Genomic DNA, 19,371 nt, shown 5'->3' with positions numbered 1-19,371 from the left:
TGAGGGCAATTTGCTTTTTGCTTTGGTTAATTTGCTTTCCCCTTTTCAGGATACAGTGCTTTGCAATGAGCACTGTCTAAAAGAGGGTTTTGCTACTTCTGTTTGAAGAATAAAAAAGGCTACAATGGAAAGCTACATGAATTTCCTATTCGGGGCCCATTGGGTATCAAATGCCATGCTCATGCTCTCAGCTGTGAATGATTAATCAGCTAATACTGCTGTTTACATTTCGTTCTCGATGACTCATATTTTATATTCACACAAGGAAGAATAACATAAACCAGCCTAATAAGACAAACTAGCATCATTTTTTGTGCTTGTCTCTTGACATGGTCATATATGCACAGTTCTGCCACTGCAGGTGCATTTGCTTACTGAACTACTGAGGGCTCAGCTGGTTTCTGTAGCTTGTGCTACCATCTGACGTTAACTTGGATTCCAGTGCAAAAAGAAAACATATGGCAAAAATTGCCAACCATTCGATTGCCTAAAGCTTAACAGACTTTGCATTTGGAGAGTCTAAAAGTTGATGAAAGTCAAAGGTTATGCATATTATGGTAATAATGTACACATTGTATAGTATTAATTTGAGTTTATGCTATCTTTTGTCCAGTTGGTTCTCAAATATTTTCCCATTGCAATTGTTTAAAACCCTAGGCTTTCCCAGCTACTGCCCTTTTAAAGGCAATTTTCAGGCTGTTTACAAAAGAATGCAGATAAATAATATGGCCAAAAGAATCAATTTTCTATATTAAATGGGAATGATATTGCAGAATTGGAAAGAGGTCAGTAGTGGGTTGAAGTTTGATAGTTGGCTAAATATTTATCCTCCAGCAGTCAAATACAATAGAAAAAAGTTCCAGAAGATAGAAAAGGATGCAAAGCATGTCGCAAAGTGCTGTCTGCAGTAGTTGGCATTTGATTGCAGTTAACATACAGTTTTCCACCATTATTTCCTGCTCTAATTATAACTAACTATACCAGTGCATGTTGACTAGTGACAAGTGCTGACTTTTTAATAGCAACCACTGTACTTTGAGTCTGGCCAATAATGATTTGTAATGCTTGTATTTTGAACCTGGAATCTTGAATAGCTCAAGCAATGTCCCCTTGAACCGAAAAGAAACAATTTCAATATATACAGTGTATATATATGTATACATTTTCATATATAACATACATAACATACATAAATTATGATGACAGAAACACTTCGCTTTACCAATTTAAGATCTTTTGATTATTGACAAAAATGGTTAGCCGGGAGATTTATTTATTTATTTTTATATAGTCAACCAAAAATATGCCAGATTAAGAAATAGATTCTAAATCAAAATTTTTGTAGCTACAGTTGCAAGACGGGTCAAGCTAATTTTATTGGTTTTGTACTCTCATGAGATGAAATTGGATAGACATAGAAGTAACCTTTCACCTTGGAGAGGTAGCAACCAGAAGGAACTAGTTAGTAATTTTGTCTGCCGTTAGTGGCTGTATTTCCCAGAGCTGTCATCAGATAGCATGTAACAATTATGCTATTCTGGTAGATATAAACATAGAAAATCCCATTTGATGGTATATTGAAAGTGAATTTAAACTTCTTAGATTCATGTCCCTCTCCCGTACCCTGTTATATTTTAATTTCCCATTCATGAACTGACAGGTATTTTGAAAGAAAACAGTTTGAAGCAGGACAGCTTCATTATGGTGAAATGTTGTGTGATAAATATTTAGAAGTGAGCCTGAAGCAAGTGTCCTCTGGAAAGTGGAAGGGGCGGCCTTTTCTTATTTTTTCTTATTACTTTCCTGCACAGTTTCTGACGTAATGGAAGAATTTTGGAGGACATAAGCAATGGTTCTTGTATTGATTTAAAACTTATCTTTAATTACATGCATTGGCCTACCCAAAATATAGGGACAGTTTATATTAGCCTGCTGTGACACATTAAGTGTGAGACTGTGGAGAGGGGTGGGCAGGCAAAAGTTGTTTTGAGCCACCTTTATGTTCCCCTGATGCTGGGCCAAGCCGGAAGACTGTTTGGTTCCTGGCACAGGTTACTGCAGCCTGTATCCTATGACCATAGCCTTCAGGAGTCAATCTGGCAGCAGGGCCTAGATGGACTCAGGGGCTCTTTAGCCACCACCCCCATTTTCCACAATACTTATGCTGGCAGACAAGATGGCAGGTCATGTTAGAGCCACTCTGGTGGTTCTGTGCCACTGGAAGTCCCCTATATTCGGAGAATCCCCCAGTGCCAGTTGAGCCAGGTTTCCAGCTCCTTTGTGCTATTGTGGTAACTCAGATCAGTAGTATCACACCAGTGAATTTAGCCTATAACATTTATATTGAGAAATCAGCATTTCACGCATAGCGATAAAAACAGTTATTTTTTAAAAAAATTCCAGTTTGCAATGCATTCTGTTGGAAACTCTCCATTTTCATTAGAAAGATAGAGATTTTTTTATTTCCCAAGACCAAATCCAAATCCTCCCTGTGGCAGCAAAATTCAGTCAGCCTGGGGGCCAGACCTGTACAGGGCAGGCAAGAGACACCCTGCAGTCATTGGGCAAGGTGTTAACAATGGGGCCAGAATACTGTGCTTTGACATGTATTTGCCATTTACACTTGCTGATGGTGGCAGAAATCATGTCTGCTGGGCTGAGTGCTAGCCATGTTCCCTGCTTGAATAATCGTGACCCTTGTGGCCCTGGTGCCTGTCCCATCATATTAAGAGTGGGGGAAATGCCAGTTCAAGTTTGTGCGCTATGACTAGATGTTGTATCCAGTCCACATCATGAGCGCCACAATCCCACACTGCATTTTGACTTCTTACGCCCCTTCTGCCACCATATGTGTCTGTGTAGCAGGGGGAGGGTTTAACCCTAGAAGTTGTACAGTGCAACTTACAAAGTTATCATAATGCTGTTGGCTTGTAGTCAGCTTAGATGGCAAATACAAGCAATAAACAATACCTGAGTCTATTCCTATCTTGGATAGTTGTTGGAAGGTTCTGAGACTGCATGTAACACATCTTGAATATTTGGGTACATCTGTTACGATAGTGTATGTATGTTGGAATATTAATTTAAACATTCTATTGGCATTGCCAGTCAGCTGTAATTGAACATGCTACTTAATATGTCTGCAGTTCATGCTAAATATTTTGATATTGACATGTGGCCTGTTGCAGCAAAATACAAACGAACTACCCCCTGAAACCTGCTGTCAGTGTTACAGCATATGGGTAGGGGATGTTTAGTGGTAGGTTTCAAACACTTCACCCTTCATTGACATAACTGTTTTGAAATAAAATCTGGACTCTCTTAAAAAGTTAGCAAGCTTTCTAATGAGTGGGGCAGTATCCTGGCAGGATAGACAAGAAAGCTACTGGATATACACTGAGAGACAATTTAGATGGACTGAATAACCAAGGAGGAGACACAAACAGGGCCTGGAAGTTTAAAAAAAAAAAAAATATTGTACAGCAAAGAGTAGCCTAAGAGACTGATCCTGAGCTGTAGAGACTCCTCAGTTGTAGTGAGGTTTGGGAAGACGGATTAGACTCAGCACTTTCAGTTTTAGACCACTTGTGGATTACAAATCCAGGGCAAGCACAGTGAAAATGCTAACACTTTTATATTGCACATAATATTAGATAGCAATTTATTTGTGAAACTCCTACATGGGAAAGCCACTGAGGTAGCGAAGCTACCAGATCAAATAGAATCACCGTTGGGGGCTATTCCCCCACTAAGAAAATATTGTGTTTATAAATAAGTGTCCCACTAAGAAAATATTGTGTTTATAAATACCATTCTCTGGACCATCTGGTAGGGGAAAAAACTCACAATGATATTGGCTGACTTTAGGGATTTCGGTAGTGTTCCACGTGATGTAAATATTCAGTAAGAGGCAGATTTCCTTCCCTATCCCCTTGTCCCAGCTCACTGTGGCTGCAACCTGAACACCTGGGAATGGTGTAGCTCCTGAAGTTCTGTGCGCGCCTGGAATGGACATGTGCAGCACTCTAGCTGTCTACTCCTGTCTCTATCCCCTGCATACTATGGAGCTGTGCTTTATGGGGCTATCACCACCCTAGCTTGCAGTGTATGTTGGGGGCAGAGAACAGAGAAGCAGGGCCAATAGTTCCATGAACAGGAAGATCTATGACTTTGAACAAACTGCACTCCAGTAGCACTATTGTAAGTTGTTGCATATTGGTGAATAATATTGTGCTCATGCTCCAAAACGTCTTAGTCTATAAGGTGCCACAGGACTCTTTGCTGCTTTTACAGATCCGGACTAACACGGCTACTCCTCTGATACTTGACACATAGACTCATAGACTCGTAGGTCAGAAGGGACCAATATGATCATCTAGTCTGACCTCCTGCACAAAGCAGGCCACAGAACCCTACCCATCCACTTTTATAACAACCCCTAACCCATGACTGAGTTATTGAAGTCCTCAAAATTGTGGTTTGAAGACCTCAAGCTGCAGAGAATCCACCAGCAAGTGACCCATGCCCCACGCTGCAGAGGAAGGCGAAAAACCTCCAGGGCCCCTGCCAATCCGCCCTGGAGGAAAATTCCTTCCCGACCCCAAATATGGCGATCAGCTAAACCCTGAGCATGTGGGCAAGACTCACCAGCCAGCACCCAGGAAAGAATTCTCTGCAGTAACTCAGATCCCATCCCATCCAACATCCCCTCACAGACCATTGAGCAGACTTATCTGCTGATAATCCAAGATCAATTGCCCAAATTAAACTATCCCATCATATCATCCCCTCCATATACTTATCAAGCTTAGTCTTAAAGCCAGATAAGTCTTTTGCCCCCACTACTTCCCTCGGAAGGCTGTTCCAGAACTTCACTCCCCTAATGGTTAGAAACCTTCGTCTAATTTCAAGTCTAAACTTCCTAATATCCAGTTTGTACCCATTCGTCCTTGTGCCTACATTAGTACTAAGCTTAAATAATTCCTCTCCCTCCCTAACGTTAATCCCCCTGATATATTTATATAGAGCAAGCATATCCCCCCGGAGCCTTCTTTTGGCCAGGCTAAACAAGCCAAGCTCTTTGAGTCTCCTTTCATAAGGCAGATTTTCCATTCCTCGGATCATCCTAGTAGCCCGTCTCTGAACCTGTTCCAGTTTGAATTCATCCTTCTTAAACATGGGACACCAGAACTGCACACAATATTCCAGGTGGGGTCTCACCAGCGCCGTATATAACGGCACTAACACCTCCTTCTCCTTGCTGGAAATACCTCGCCTGATGCATCCTAAAACCGCATTTGCTTTTTTAACGGCCATATCGCATTGGCGGCTCATAGACATCCTGCTATCAACCAATACCCCAATGTCCTTCTCCTCCTCTGTTGCTTCCAACTGATGCGTCCCCAATGTATATCTAAAATTCTTATTATTAATCCCTAAGTGCGTGACCTTGCACTTTTCACTATTATATTTCACTATTATGTTTCATCCTATTACTATTACTCCAGTTTACAAGGTGGTCCAGATCTTCCTGTATAGTATCCCGGTCCTTCTCTGTGTTAGCAATACCCCCCAGCTTTGTGTCATCCGCAAACATTTTGCTGTTGTTTTCCTAGTGGCATCAATTGTAGCTTCCCTGCCTTCAATCCAACTCTCAAAGGTGCCTTACTCCCCTGCATGACCAGTGTCTAGATTAGATTTAGGGGAGTGCAAGTTAGAGCTCTGGTCTCTGGATGCCGCAGTCTGACAACAGCTATTGTTCACAAATGCTGAATATTATCACCTCACTTTTTTTTGTGCACCTAGAACAGTCCTGTTCTGCTTAAAATATAACATATAAATGGGCCATCTTTAACACCATTCCTGCTCTTAATTGAATTATCACATCGCTGCCTTGGCCGGTATGCAGTATGGTTGCATTCATTGTTGCAGTGTTAGAAGGACATTTGTTTTGTGCTTCTGCTTGTGGAAGGTGGGGGACCAAGGAATTTGTCACCCGAATAAAGTTTTTTTATGAGATTGACAGCGATGGCTGATTGAAGCAAAGCCGGGGCCTCCTTTTTAGTTATTTAATTGGAACTTCATGTAGGGTGATCAGATAGTAAGTGTGAAAAATCACAACTGGGGTGGAGGGTAACAGGTGCCTATATAAGACAAAGCCCTGAATACCGGGACCATCCCTACAAAATCAGGCCATCTGATCACCCTATCTTCAGGTAGGTGGGGAGCAGGAGGAGAGGAGAAGCAATGGTGAATGTGGCCAGAGGCATGTTTGTTTCTGGAGAGTTACAAGAATTATAGGTGGAGGTTTCCTGTTAAAACAAAGGGAGTGGAGACCTGTGATTCACCCCAGTCACTCAGGGCCAACATGCCAGGAGAGACATTCCTAGTCTTTAGGTGGTCAAGTTAATGTCCTCACTGAGCTTCCAGTCAGCGTGGAACACCTCGCCCTGCATATTACATGGCTGTAGAGCATGAGCAGCAAAACTTCATGCTAGCATGTCAATCAACTCATCGGGCATGGGAGCCCCTCCCTTTGCCCCCTTCTACAAGTTCTACCATGTACTGGTCTTCAGAGATGCTGTACCCAAGGCAGGCCCTTTCAAAATTTTATAAGAAGGCCTCAGTGTCATCACGTGCCTTGTAGGTGGGAAATTTCTTGTGATGTGGAACAATCATTGGCGCAGGGTTGTTAGGACTGGCTGGAGCATCCTGCCTGGCCCGCGCCAAGTCCATTTCATGCTTTCATTCTTTTTCCCTCTCTTCATTCTGTTTTTGTTGTTTTTTTTATTTTTTGTTGGTGTTTCTCCCTCTCTCGTTGGTGGGCTGCATTTTTGGCTGCTTGTTCTCTTTTGTAGGCTGCCAGTTTGATATTTTCTTCCCTATCTTTCAGCTCCACCTCTTTTTTTCTTTTTTTTGCATTTGTTGCCTGTGGTCTGCTTATTTGATTTGCTCCTCTGCATCCAGTTTTGCCCTGGAAGTCATGGTTCCTGTTTTCTTGTGTTGGGGTGCCCTCTGGTGTTTGTTGTCTGAACTGCTGGCTCTCTGTTGTCTCCTGGGGTTGGCTTAGCAACAGAGTCTTTTTTTTTTTAACTTCTTCTATCTAATCTTTCACGTGTAAATTAAACCAAAAAAAAACCCCTTTATTTGCATGTGTGTTCTGCTGGTGTAGTTGACTCACAGCTGGAGTTCTATTGTTTAACAAACGACCCTTGTTAAACTTAATGGCCCTTGCGTGAGGCAATCTCTCTGCACAACCAGAAAGGAGAAAAGAAAAAAAAATTCTCTGGCTGCAGTTTAAAAAAAAAACCGCTTCTCTCTGCTTACAAGCAGCTAGAAAAAGAAAAATAATATTCTTAACTGGCTTTTGGATTCTTATCTTTCCCACACGCTGTCATCATGTCATGGTATAATTCCCAAATCTGAACCTTAGCGTCCAAAATATGGGTACCAGCATGAATCCTCTAAGCTTAATTACCAGCTTAGCTCCTGTAGTGCTGCCACCAGTCAGGACTCTGAGTGCCCTATAAACTCTGGTCTCCCCAAAACCTTCCTTGGGGACCCCCCAAGATCCAGACCCCCTGGATCTTAATACAAGGAAAGTAAACTCTTTCCCTCCCTAGGTTACCCTGGAAGATACTGTAATTCAAACCCCTTGAATCTAACACACAGAGGAATTCCCCTTCACCCTTCCTCTCTCCCCTCACCCAGAGGCAATACAGATTCAAGCTCTGTGAATCTAACACAGAGATAAACGCAGAGAGCAGGTTTTCCCTCCCCCGTATCTTCTTCCTCCCACCAATTCCCTGGTGAGTGCAGACTCCCTTCCCTTGAGTCTTACCCAAGATAACCAAAAGATCAATTAGATTCTAAAAAAAGAGGAAACTTTCATAAAAGAAGGAAAACAAAATGTCTCTAATCAAGAGAATATTACAGGTCTTTTAGCTTAAGACATTAGAAAGAATCTTCTCTCCAGCAGAATAAATTTAAGATAACTTCCAGCAAATACACATCTGCAAATAAAGAAAAACAATTAAAAAACTATAACTGCCTTTTTACTACTCCTATTCTGAATAAATAAGAAGACTGTAGCAGGGAGATTGGAGAAACCTGGTTGCACCTCTAGTCCTGTCCAGGACCCAGAGAGAACAAAGCCAAACCCAAAAACCACAAACACAGGCTTCCCTCCCTCGAGATTTAAAAGTATCTTGTTTCCTGATTGGTCCTCTGGTCAGGTGTTGTTTGTTAACCCTTTCCAGGGGAAAGAGACATTAACCCTTAGCTATCTGTTTATGACAGGAGCACCTCCCTTTGCCCCCACTACAGGTTTGTCAGTAATGTCTGAACTGGCTTCATTGATCGTCCTGCGTATCAAACTGTATTTTCTGATGTGCAGAGGCCCCCACAGCAATTTAGCAGGACCCTTGCAGGTGCCATGTCTGCACTTCATCACCCCTTGGGTTCTATGCACTGAGTCCTGACCGGAATGTTATGTGCAGGTGTCCAGGAGGCTGTCGTGACTTGCTTGAACAAACAGACAAGAGAGATTGCAGATGAAACTCTGTGTGTGACCAGCCGCCGTCCTCCACAGCTACTGAAAGCCTGTAATCTGGAGCCCTGCCCCCCAAGGTAGGCAGCAGCTTACATCCTTACCTTCAGCAGCACACACTTTCCTGTGCATGGAGGAGAGGAATAGTTATTGTTATTTCATGCTTGAAACTAATTTGCAATGTCCCAAACTCCCACTTTAAACTGTTTTAAATATCTGTGAAACTAGGACATTTGGGGCCAGATTTGCTGGTGTGAACTTGGACTTCGCTGGAATTCTATGTGTATATGAGTATAACTGAGAATAGTATCAGGGCCTGAGGTTTTTAGCCCAGTGGCACCCCATAAACTAAACTAATGTTTTTGTTTCAATCCCACGTGATTCTTTTTAATTGTTGTAAAGTGAAGAGACAGAATTTAACTGGATGAAAGTCTACGGCCTTTATCATACAAGAGGTAAGACTAGATGACCTAATGGTCCCTACTGGCTTTAAAAATGATTAGCTGCGTGCCATGGTGATGGAAGACTCGTAATCATGAGCTTTGCCTGAAGATTTTTCAATGGGATTTAAAGATACCACTGCAGAAACAAATCAAATATACTATCATGAGGTGATTTCAGTGTAAGCTATTTAAACAATACATACACACACACACACGCAACACACACTGTGTAATGTATTATAACTTTTTCAGTGTATAGTATTATTTTGCTTAAAGTCACAGAACCGTGCTAAAATGGAGGGGCATATCTCAGAAGGCTCATACATTGAAATCAGATAAGCATCCAAATGTTTGGTTGTTCATCTGAACTTTACCCAAACTTACCTGAAACTTTTGGATGCCCACATTGTCCGCCCTCCTACCTCTCAGTCTACCTGGCCCTCAAAAGTCCTCCAGAATCTATTCTTCCCAGTGCTTAGATACTATGGTGGAGGATGCTGTGGAAAACCCTCATCCTAAAGATAGCACACTTTCCCATTTCCAGGAAAAAGGCAGGGTATCATATCTGTCACTCATGAAGCAAAATGGCTTTTAAAAGATTCTTGGGGCTTTGTTTAGGTGTGATTAGGCCTTTCCAAGTCTGTAGGTAATTATACTATGTTATGTGTGTGAATGTACTATATATGTTTGTAATTATTTAGGGCCTGATTCTTTTTACATCAAAGCCCCTTTACACTGCTCTGTCAATGTAAAATACCTTAAAATGGGTTTAAACATAACATAAGCCCACTTTAATGCCCCTTTACATTGACAGAGTGGTATAAAAAGGGGCACTGGTGCAAATGACAATCTCTTAAGCCTTTACATATGCACATGTATGGTACTATATATATATGAGTAGTATACTTAGGGGTGTATGGTTATGTTGGTATATCAGTAGATTTAGGTTTCAAAGTAGCAGGCATATTAGTCTGTATCCGCAAAAAGTACAGGCGTACATGTGGCACCTTAGAGACTAACAAATTTATTTGAGCATAAGCTTTCATGGGCTACAGCCCAGGGCCGCTCAGAGGATTCAGGGGGCCTGAGGCAAAACAATTTTGGGGGACCCTTCCATAAAAAAAGTTGCAATGCTATATTCTCTTGGGGGCCCCTGTGGGGCCTGGGGCAAATTGCCTCACTTGCCCCCACCACCACCCCGGGGCGGCCCTGCTACAGCCCATTCAATCGGATGCATAGAATGGAACATATAGTAAGGAGATATATACACACATAGAGGCACTGCAAAGTGTCATCTTTATAATATCAGCCATGCCATCAGGGGCTCGTTCACCTGTACACCAATGTGATTAATGCTATCATGGTCGCAATGCCCTCTGCATGTACATTGACCAAATCGGACAGTCTCTATGCAAGAATAATAGCACAAATCTGACATCAGATTCATAACATTCAAAAAACGTTGAAGCACGTTCAACCTCTCTGGCCATCATACAGACTTTAAAGTGTGCAATTTCCCGCTCCAGAATACCATATCTAATTCTTTTGATGGTAGGTCAGGGTGGGAGTGGGAAAAGGGGAGTATGTATGTCAGTCTGCTCACATTATATGTATCTCTTGGCATTTCTCCTGTCTGCCCGGAGGTATGGGATCTTGGGGAGCCTTACCACACAGGGGGGTGCCAATAATTTCTGTTTATATAGGAAAAGGAGTGTGGAATTTAACAATGAAATACGATGGGGGGGTGTTAGGGTGTTTACATAGACAAATGGGGGGGGTTCTTCTTATTAACAGTGTAGGTTTCTAACAGTGCGGTACAGTAAGTGGGTGTCAGCACAATGGTACAGTACAGTCAGTAGAAACTCACTTTATATAGGAAAACTCTAGTTACAGTGTGGAATGCAAATGTTACCAAAAAAATGCAAAGTAAAATGGTAGCTTCTATATAAAATGGTAAACAATCTCAGATAGAATGTATTAAGCGGTATTAAGTGGTTATACACAATGATACACAATGGCATCAATGAAATGAGTATATCAGAAAATGGAGGCAACAATGGGTGTTATAAAAAGAAATAAAATGTATTAATCAGTGTCAATGATACAATATGGTGATAAGTGAAATATATGCAATGTAATATACAAGAAATTAATGACTATATTTGTTGAGGCTGTGATAGCAGATAATCTGACAGAGATGTAACTAAAGCTGGGTCAAGAAAAGGAGTCGGAGGAGTGAATGATCAGTGCAACGAAGTGAGAGGAGAGTGCCAGCTAGCAGCGGCGAGAGACTCTGAGCCCTGTGATGAAGCCGGAGCAGTCTCGGAGCCTGCAGGCTGAACTAATGGAGACAAGAGCAGCTGGAGCGCACTTAAGGGAGAGGGCGCTGAAAGTGCAAGCGAATAGAGGCACGTGGAGAATGGGGAGACGAGCCTGAGGAAGAACAGAGTTGAGCAGCGCGAGAGCACTGTCAGGGAAGTTGGAGCAGCGGGGTGAAGACAACGGAGCAGTGTGATGGTGATCTTCGGTAGGAAAGGGCGGGGAGAACGGGAGCACGACCACAGGGATACAGGAGAGGCAGCAGAGAAGTGTAAAGAAGGGCTAGAGGGAGTTTAAGCAACAAGGCGAGCACCCAAAAAAAAAAAGAAAGAAGCGGCAAAGTTTGGGAGGAGTTACACAGGGGAACGCAGCAGGGGTTGGGGTCTGAGGGTGATGCAGACGCAGGGAAAGCAGCAAAGATTAGGACTTCGGAGGGGTGCAGGATATGTGGGAAAGCGAAAGGGTGTGCACGGGAGCGACGGCGAGAGATAAGCAGAGGAGATTTGGAGCGTGGGAGGGAAAAGACACGGGAAGTTCAGAGGAGAATGTGAGCGGGAGAGTTCACGCAAACCTTTCTTAATCTAACTTAATCAATTTATATAAATGACATGCGCTTATACAACAGTAAACACGGTAAGAATACACAGGCAATGATTTAAGTTCTATCTTACCAAGACTCGCGGCACAAATATCCATTCTAAGGCACTATACAAGACTATGAAGAGCAAACACAGAACTAGCAAGAGTGAATTACAAGCGCACAAGTCTTAGCAACACTTGACTTATTAAATAAAAAAGCAACTCTGGTGCACCTATGCTGGGGAAGTCACAGAGGCGATTGAGTATGTGCCAGGTCAGCTTCCCCAGCACCGCAAGGAGCAGAATGGTGCTAGCAGTGGATCGCTGAAAGCAGTAGCCCAAAGCTTAAGCCACAGGGCAGAGCTTAATCGGCAGCACAACTTATTTTTTAGCGGGCAATAACTGCGGTGTTGAGGGTTTTAGATCAGACAGGTTTAGTGAGTCTTGTGGGGACGACCGAGCTAATAATAAATTTTATTTGTTATGTAGTAATTTCACAGAGGATTTTTACCATCCAATTATTTGGCAGCGCTAGTGCAGAAGCAGCTATATTCAGAGATTCATATTGTGGATCGGTCGTCTCGATGCGAGAGATCTTCTCAGGCAGGCAATTTGTTTCTTACGTTGGAATGGGCGGGTTTACAACGAGGTCGCTCAAAAATAAACGAGAGCCGAAAGGACCTTCTTTTTCTTTTTATCTTTGTTTTTTTATTTATACTCTATTTTTAGCTGCTCTAGTATACTTTTTTTATGTTGTTTCAATATTTTAATTCTCTTTGTTTTTTAATTGTTCTATTCTGTTGCTTCTCTCTGTCTAGTTTATTCATGGTCTCTTCTCTTGGGTTATTAAGTTGTATTAATATTTGAGCCTGATTGTGTTATATGTCCTGAATCTGGAGTGTGAGTTCATCATCTGGCTGCAGGTTAGTCTCAACGTGATGAGGCCTAGTAACTTCTGCCAGGATCTCAAAAGACTTAATGTCTTGCAGCTTCTGACATTGCTATCCCTCACGCGAGCCAGGTTTAAATCAAGGTGATAACGCACCTTTGAGCAGGCATTGGTACGCAACTTAGCGCAGCACAAGTGGCCATCCTTTGAGAGGTGCTTGGAATATATGGGGACTTTGATGAAGGGCAGTGGCCACTGGTTAATCGATAACATGCCAGGGAGGGGCGGCCACAGGAGGAGAACAAAAACAAAATGGAGTATGGGGACAGCTGTAAGAAACAAAATGGAATAGGGGGATAGCTATAACAGACACCTGACACCTCCTACCTCTTGCTAATTTTTCTCCCCACCCTCCTTCCCTGTGCATTTCTCCAGCCTACCTCCCACCTTGCACTCTTGGCTTTGTAACTTTTTATACTGCCCCCTGGATTGGGGCAGCCTCCCGTTCCTCATGCACCAATCAACCTCCCTTTCTCCTTTGAAATCCTCCCTTACCACATAATTTCAGGAAAGTTTCCAACACTGATCTCCTCTCTCTTGCTGTCAGCACTGCTTTGCAGTTGAACTGTCACTTGTTGTGCTATGTATAATAGGACAGATCCACAGAAGTTGTGGTCAATGTAGTGGCCTAGCTCCATTGGATAAGCATATCTAGGTTAGATTGTAAGGGACTGGTTCTTTTCCGGGCTAAGGCCTCTGAACTCAATTCTGGCCATGTAAAGGGGCCTTAAGGTAGACATAAATTACATTTACTGTGTAAATGAGAATCAGGCCTTTAAGTTCCTTAGGACAGGAGCCTTGTTTCCTAGAAGCTTACAAAGTGCCATTACACTAATGGCATTATATAAATATAAATTACCAAGTAATATTAATAGCAACAATCCGCAGCCTCCAGAGGGGCACAGATGACATCAGAAAGGTTTGTTTGCTTTTTAATCCTATCATCCTAATGAAAGGACCTTCAGAATCTTAACTCAAGAAATCTTGATCCAGGAGTTCTGGTGGCAATCTAGAGTAGGGTTGGGCAACCTATGGCACATGTGCCAAAGGTGGCCCGCGAGCTGATTTTTGTGTCACTCACACTGCCTGGGTCCTGGCCACATGTCTGGGGAGCCCTGCATTTTAATTTTAAATGAAGCTTCTTGAACATTTTAAAAACCTTATTTACTTTACATACAACAATAGTTTAGTTATATATTATAGACCAGGAGTAGGCAACCTATGGCACGCGTGCCAAAGATGGCACACAAGCCAATTTTTAATGGCACGCTGCTGCCTGCTGGAGTCCTGGCTACCTGCCCCACTCAGCCCACTGCCGAACCCAGATCAACAGCGAGCTGAGCGGGGCCAGCGGCTGGGACCCCAGCAGGCAGCAGTGTATCATTAAAAATCCTGCCTGGCTGGGCCTGATCTTCTCCGCTTCTCCCGCCGGCATTTGCACATGTTTTCCTGACCTCCATCACTTCCAATGGGAGGTTGTGTTTCCGGGTTAGTGTACCCATACCGCTACCTGCTGTCTGCAGAGTCTGAGCAGCCCCGCTGGCAGGGGCAGGAAGAGGGACCCGATCCCACAGGAGCTGCAGCATCCGCGAGGTCTGTAACTGGGGAAGAGTACTGGGTCTCAGCTGGGCAATGTGCCTGCTTGCACCGAGCATGGCCGGCCCTACTTCCTCGACTCAGGCAGGCTGCCCCGGGACTGGAGCCTCTGTGCTGGGAGCTTGGCTCTGTACTGGGGCAGACTGCGTCCCACAGCCTAAACCCAAGCCCAGGGGCTGCGGCTCGCTGCTGGCGCGACCCTGGCAACAGCTGGGTCATGCCTCTTTCCCCACCTCAGGTCACTGGACCCCGCTCCCCTCTGGCATTGAGGGCAGAAGCCAGGAGTCTGGAGCCCTAGTCTCCGTCTGCCTCCCACACCACAACTTGAGCCCAGCTGGAAACCTAGGAATCCAGAATCCTCGCTCTCAGCACTCCTCCCCGAGCGTCAGACACCAGCCCTTTCCCAGAGCCCGGGAGTCCCAACTCCCACCCCGCCCCCTGCCCTACCCCCCAACACACACACCAAGCCCCTACCCTGATCCCTGCACTCCCCTCACACGCACCCAGCCTTCTGCCCTGACCCCTGCACCCCCAAATGGGAGCTTCTGCACCGCCCCCCCCACACAAACACACATTCCCACCTGCACTTCTTGCACCAAATGGGAGCTGCCCAGGTAAGCACTCCACACCCAAACCTTTTGCCCCAACCCTGAGCCCCATCCTTCATTTTAGCTACTGGTCAGACCCTACACCCCAACCCCCAGCCTGCTCCTTCACCCCCAGCCCTGTGCTCAGTGCACTCCCACTCTCAGCTCAGTGCAGAGAGAGAGGAAGAGAATGGCCTCAAACCAGAGAGAGTGGGTACCTACCTTCTATCTGGGCAGGGCTGGGACCCCAGACCCGCAGTGGGCTGAGCCACTTCAGCCCATTACCAGTCTGGGGTGTCGGCCACTGGCCCCGCTCAGCGCGCTGCTGTCCTCTTGCCAGCCGGGGTCCTGGCCGCCAGTCCCACTCACCCTGCTGCCAGCCTAGGTGAACGGAACCCCAGGCCGGCAGCGGACTGAACGGGCTGGCAGCGTAAGATCGACATTTTAATTTTATTTTAAATGAAGCTTCTTAAACATTTTGAAACTCTTGTTTACTTTACATACAACAATAGTTCAGTATGGATTTCGGTTTGGGAACCTCTGTCACAGAGGCCTCAAAGCACTAGAGGTGAAATCCTGTCCCCAGTGAGGTCAATAGGAATGCTCCCATTGACTTCAGTGCGGCAAGGATTTTACTCTAGATCAGGGGTCAGCAACCGTTCAGAAGTGGTGTGCCGAGTCTTCATTTACTCACTCTAATTTAAGGTTTCGCATGCCAGTAATACATTTTAATGTTTTTAGAAGGTCTCTAAAATAGAAAGAGACCTTCTAAAAACATTAAAATGTATTACTGGCATGCGAAACCTTAAATTAGAGTGAGTAAATGAAGACTCAGCACACCAGTTCTGAACGGTTGCTGACCCCTGATCTAGAGTAAAATCCTTGCCGCACTGAAGTCAATGGGAGCATTCCTATTGACCTCACTGGGGACAGGATTTCACCTCTAGTGCTTTGAGGCCTCTGTGACAGAGGTTCCCAAACCGAAATCCATACTGATTCCCAGTATTCTCACTGATGAATTATGGGCAGAGCTGGCTCATCTCGTGGGACTGGCTCTTCCTCCTTGTTTCCAGCTGCTAAACTACATTAAAAGAAGCTACAAATATATTAAATTCTTTCCTAATATGACTGTGCCATGTAAGTGCCTGCTGTAATTGTGTTTGTTGTGAATAAGAAGAGAGTGAGTCCACTGGACATAACAAATAGGGTGGCAGGTGGCCCTTAAGATACTAGAATGTAGTTCACACTGTGAAAAACTCTGCCCTATAAAATGAGAATTCCCTCCCTTTCTATTTAGGCAGTCAGGAGAAACTGCTTCAGTGGAGATTCAGCCAGCAAAGGGACAAAACATGGTTACATTTTGAGTCTAATCCACTTTAAGAACTTCCTGTTGGTTTAAGAGTGAGAACATTTGTAGGCTTAAGGGCTTTGCCTCTGCTACAGACACTCTCAGGTTACCAGTGGCAATCTCCATAGCTTCTCAAAGGGTTATTCCAGGCCTAAGGCTTAAAAACAAACTTTTCCTGGGCAACAACCAGCTTTATTTGTTACATACCGTATGTGCAAGAATAGTGGACAGTAGAATTCTAGAAGATTTTTATGATTGGCCATTTTTTTTAAGAAGACCCTTTCAAAACAGAAAATTACTTACCACAGGAGGAATTGAAAAGAATGGCTTTCACTCTATTTGTTAGTCCATCATTTTATTCCATCATTTTTCCTGGGCATTTGAGATAGCCCAGGGAAGGGATCTTTACTGTGTGACAACTTTTCTCCCTCTAAGTCAGGATAAGGTGACTTATCCTGTCTGATAAGGCTGAAGGACTGCAGACTTATGGGATTTATAAGAGCACCTAAGTGAGTTAGGCCCCTAACTCCCAATAGAATGAGGCACTTACCCTGCTTTAGCCACTTTTGTAAATACACCAGGCACCTACCCTCATTTTTAGGTGCCTAAAGAACTTTGTAAACCTGGCCTGGTATCTTAGAACCTTTACTCTGTACATCATCTATTGGTGAGAAACCAAAACCAAACCACAAAACTCAAGTTTTAAAAAATTCACAGCTATATGGAATCAACAGAAAGTTATGTTTTGAGTTTAGACAGATGATTTTCAGAACCCAGAGAAGTTTCACACAAAACTTGACTGGTTTTGTTTCCTTGTGCAAAGCTCAAAGCAGCTGAGTGTCCCATGGTTTTGGATTTTGTTGTGAAGAAGTTTTTCCTTCAAGAAAAATGGCGGAAGGAAAGCCCAGTGACTTCTCTTGGATACAGCTAAACAAAACCTCCCCATAAATAATAACTGTTGAAACAAGGAATGGTGGAATGTAGAGGACACTGGCAGTTCTTATTTTTGAACTTGGTGCCTCCATACTGTGGTTTTTGGTGTATTAGAAATGAACAGAATAGAATGGCCTGTCCTTAGACTAAGGTATCCTTATTTGTTATTTCTGAGTGCATACAACAGAGAGATACCCAGGGCATAATTCTGATCACACATCAGTGAAAATCAGGTGTAACTGGAGTGCAGAATCAAGCTGTAAGCAACTGATTAGTGAAGATAGAGTAGCTCTATCCAGCAGTAGACTCAGAATAACTCATCAGTTAAAAATAAAGTTTTCCCCCCACTGCACTTGGACAGCAATTCTTTGAGAGATAAAAACACACGTTTCTTCTGCTTGCTATGTTTGTGTTTTAAATTGTTCTAAAAATAGTCTGAAGAATTAATTTCCAGTGATGTCTTCACTCTTCTTGACAGCAAAATTGACTCATGTCTAAAAACGTTTCCTTCCTCTTCCCAAAATACAAAGGCAGTCATCATTTAATCAGAGATAATCACCCTCGGTTATAACTGCTATGGCATGAACAGCTCATGATAAACCACTGAGCACTACCAAAAGGAAGAAAGAGTGTGCCATGGCTGTGTTCTTAATTATAACTGTTCAATAGCTTGGTCACTGTGTGTTGAAAAGATTTGGTAAACGTGTGTGGAGGAGGGGAGAGAAGAAAAGCAATGAAAGCCAGATGGCTGAAAAAGAAGGAAATTCCAGGCAATTTCTGCAGCTTTGTTCTCACATACTTTCAAAACTAAACTTTATTCCTGTGCAACAAAGAACAGTTGAATGGTACAGAACAATAAACAGTGAAAAAAAAGCACATCATTCCAGGAATAACACAAAGTTTTCCTTCTCACCTCTCCCTACCTTGTCTTTCTCAAGCCGGTAGTTCTAATGAGAACAGAGACTAAGATCAAACTGATGGACCCAATACATGGCTGAGGTGTCAAGGCACCATAAGCCAGGCTGGGCACTTGCTCAGTGCTCAGCAACCACCTCGGTTTTTCTTTTCTTTTTTTCTCCTCTGATGCTGCCTGTTCTATTTTTGTAAAACATAGGACACATTTGAATGCATTGTTTTCTCTGCTGGATGCTGTATATCTTCCCCGTTTTCTTCTTTCTTATTTCCCAATTGAATTCAGACTATACAGGTGAAAACAGAAATTTACTTTTTTTGTTTTGTTTGGGGACTAGGAGGTGTCAGATTGTTTGTGGGCCCAACCTACTATAAGTGAATTCCACCTAGATACTGAAATGAATTAAGCATGTATTACAGGTCAAACCCTGAGGTACTTCCTCTGATCCATATATCGATGCTCAGTGCGTGGGGGAGAGCATAAGAACCTGCCCATCCTACACAGCCAGGCTGAATTGAAGCCTCTCAGTCTCTTTGTTGAAAAACAGTTGTGACTTGTGATTTCTTGTTGTGTTATCATTGGTACATTGATATTACAGTACAGCTCCATTGGCAGGAAATACCAGTTCTTATCCTCATTACAGCCATTTCCCAGAAAAAGCCTGAGTTAAGTCATGCATTGCCTATCTTCACTGTCTCTCTGTTCCACTGTCTAGTAGAGCAGGGTGGTAATTAAACCTTGAAACAACATACCAAGGGATGTGGTGCACCACGGGTTCTGGAATAACTTGTAGAATGAGGGTGCTGAGAGCCATTGAACCAACATGTAAACCTTGTATATGACGGAAACCATTTCAAGCAAGGGGGTGCGGCAGCACCCCTAGTTCTAGCACCTCTATGGTGCACACTCCCTCACCTGAAGTCAAGATGACTGTCTTCTAAAACATGCTCTAGTTTAACCAGAAGTTCTGGGCATTGTGCAGGAATCACTTGATGAGGATCTGTGGCCTTTGCTATGCAGGAGGTCAAACTAACTCATCCTAATGGTCTGTTTTGGCCTTAAAATCTATAAATCTGTGACCTGGAGAACCATTTATCTTTTCTGTAATCTCTGCAAGCATTGCCAACCCTTCTGGTTTCAAGGCCCCCATCCCCTT

The 19,371-nt window shown here is 43.5% G+C and overlaps 1 protein-coding gene across 4 annotated transcripts in view; it reads left to right on the top strand.

Moving 5' to 3' along the window:
* ADAMTSL1 (ADAMTS like 1) overlaps positions 1–19,371 on the top strand; it is a 684,387-nt gene that overhangs the window by 567,808 nt on the left and 97,208 nt on the right. For all 4 annotated transcript variants that reach the window (XM_075067314.1, XM_075067313.1, XM_075067312.1 and 1 more), the window contains one exon: positions 8,499–8,628. In XM_075067314.1, the coding sequence (XP_074923415.1) occupies positions 8,499–8,628 (130 nt within the window). The remainder of the gene's footprint in view (positions 1–8,498; positions 8,629–19,371) is intronic.

This window comes from Chelonoidis abingdonii, chromosome 6 (genome assembly GCF_003597395.2).
Source record: "Chelonoidis abingdonii isolate Lonesome George chromosome 6, CheloAbing_2.0, whole genome shotgun sequence".
Taxonomy (NCBI): Eukaryota; Metazoa; Chordata; order Testudines; family Testudinidae; genus Chelonoidis; species Chelonoidis abingdonii.
This window is presented reverse-complemented; position numbering and strand designations above follow the sequence as displayed.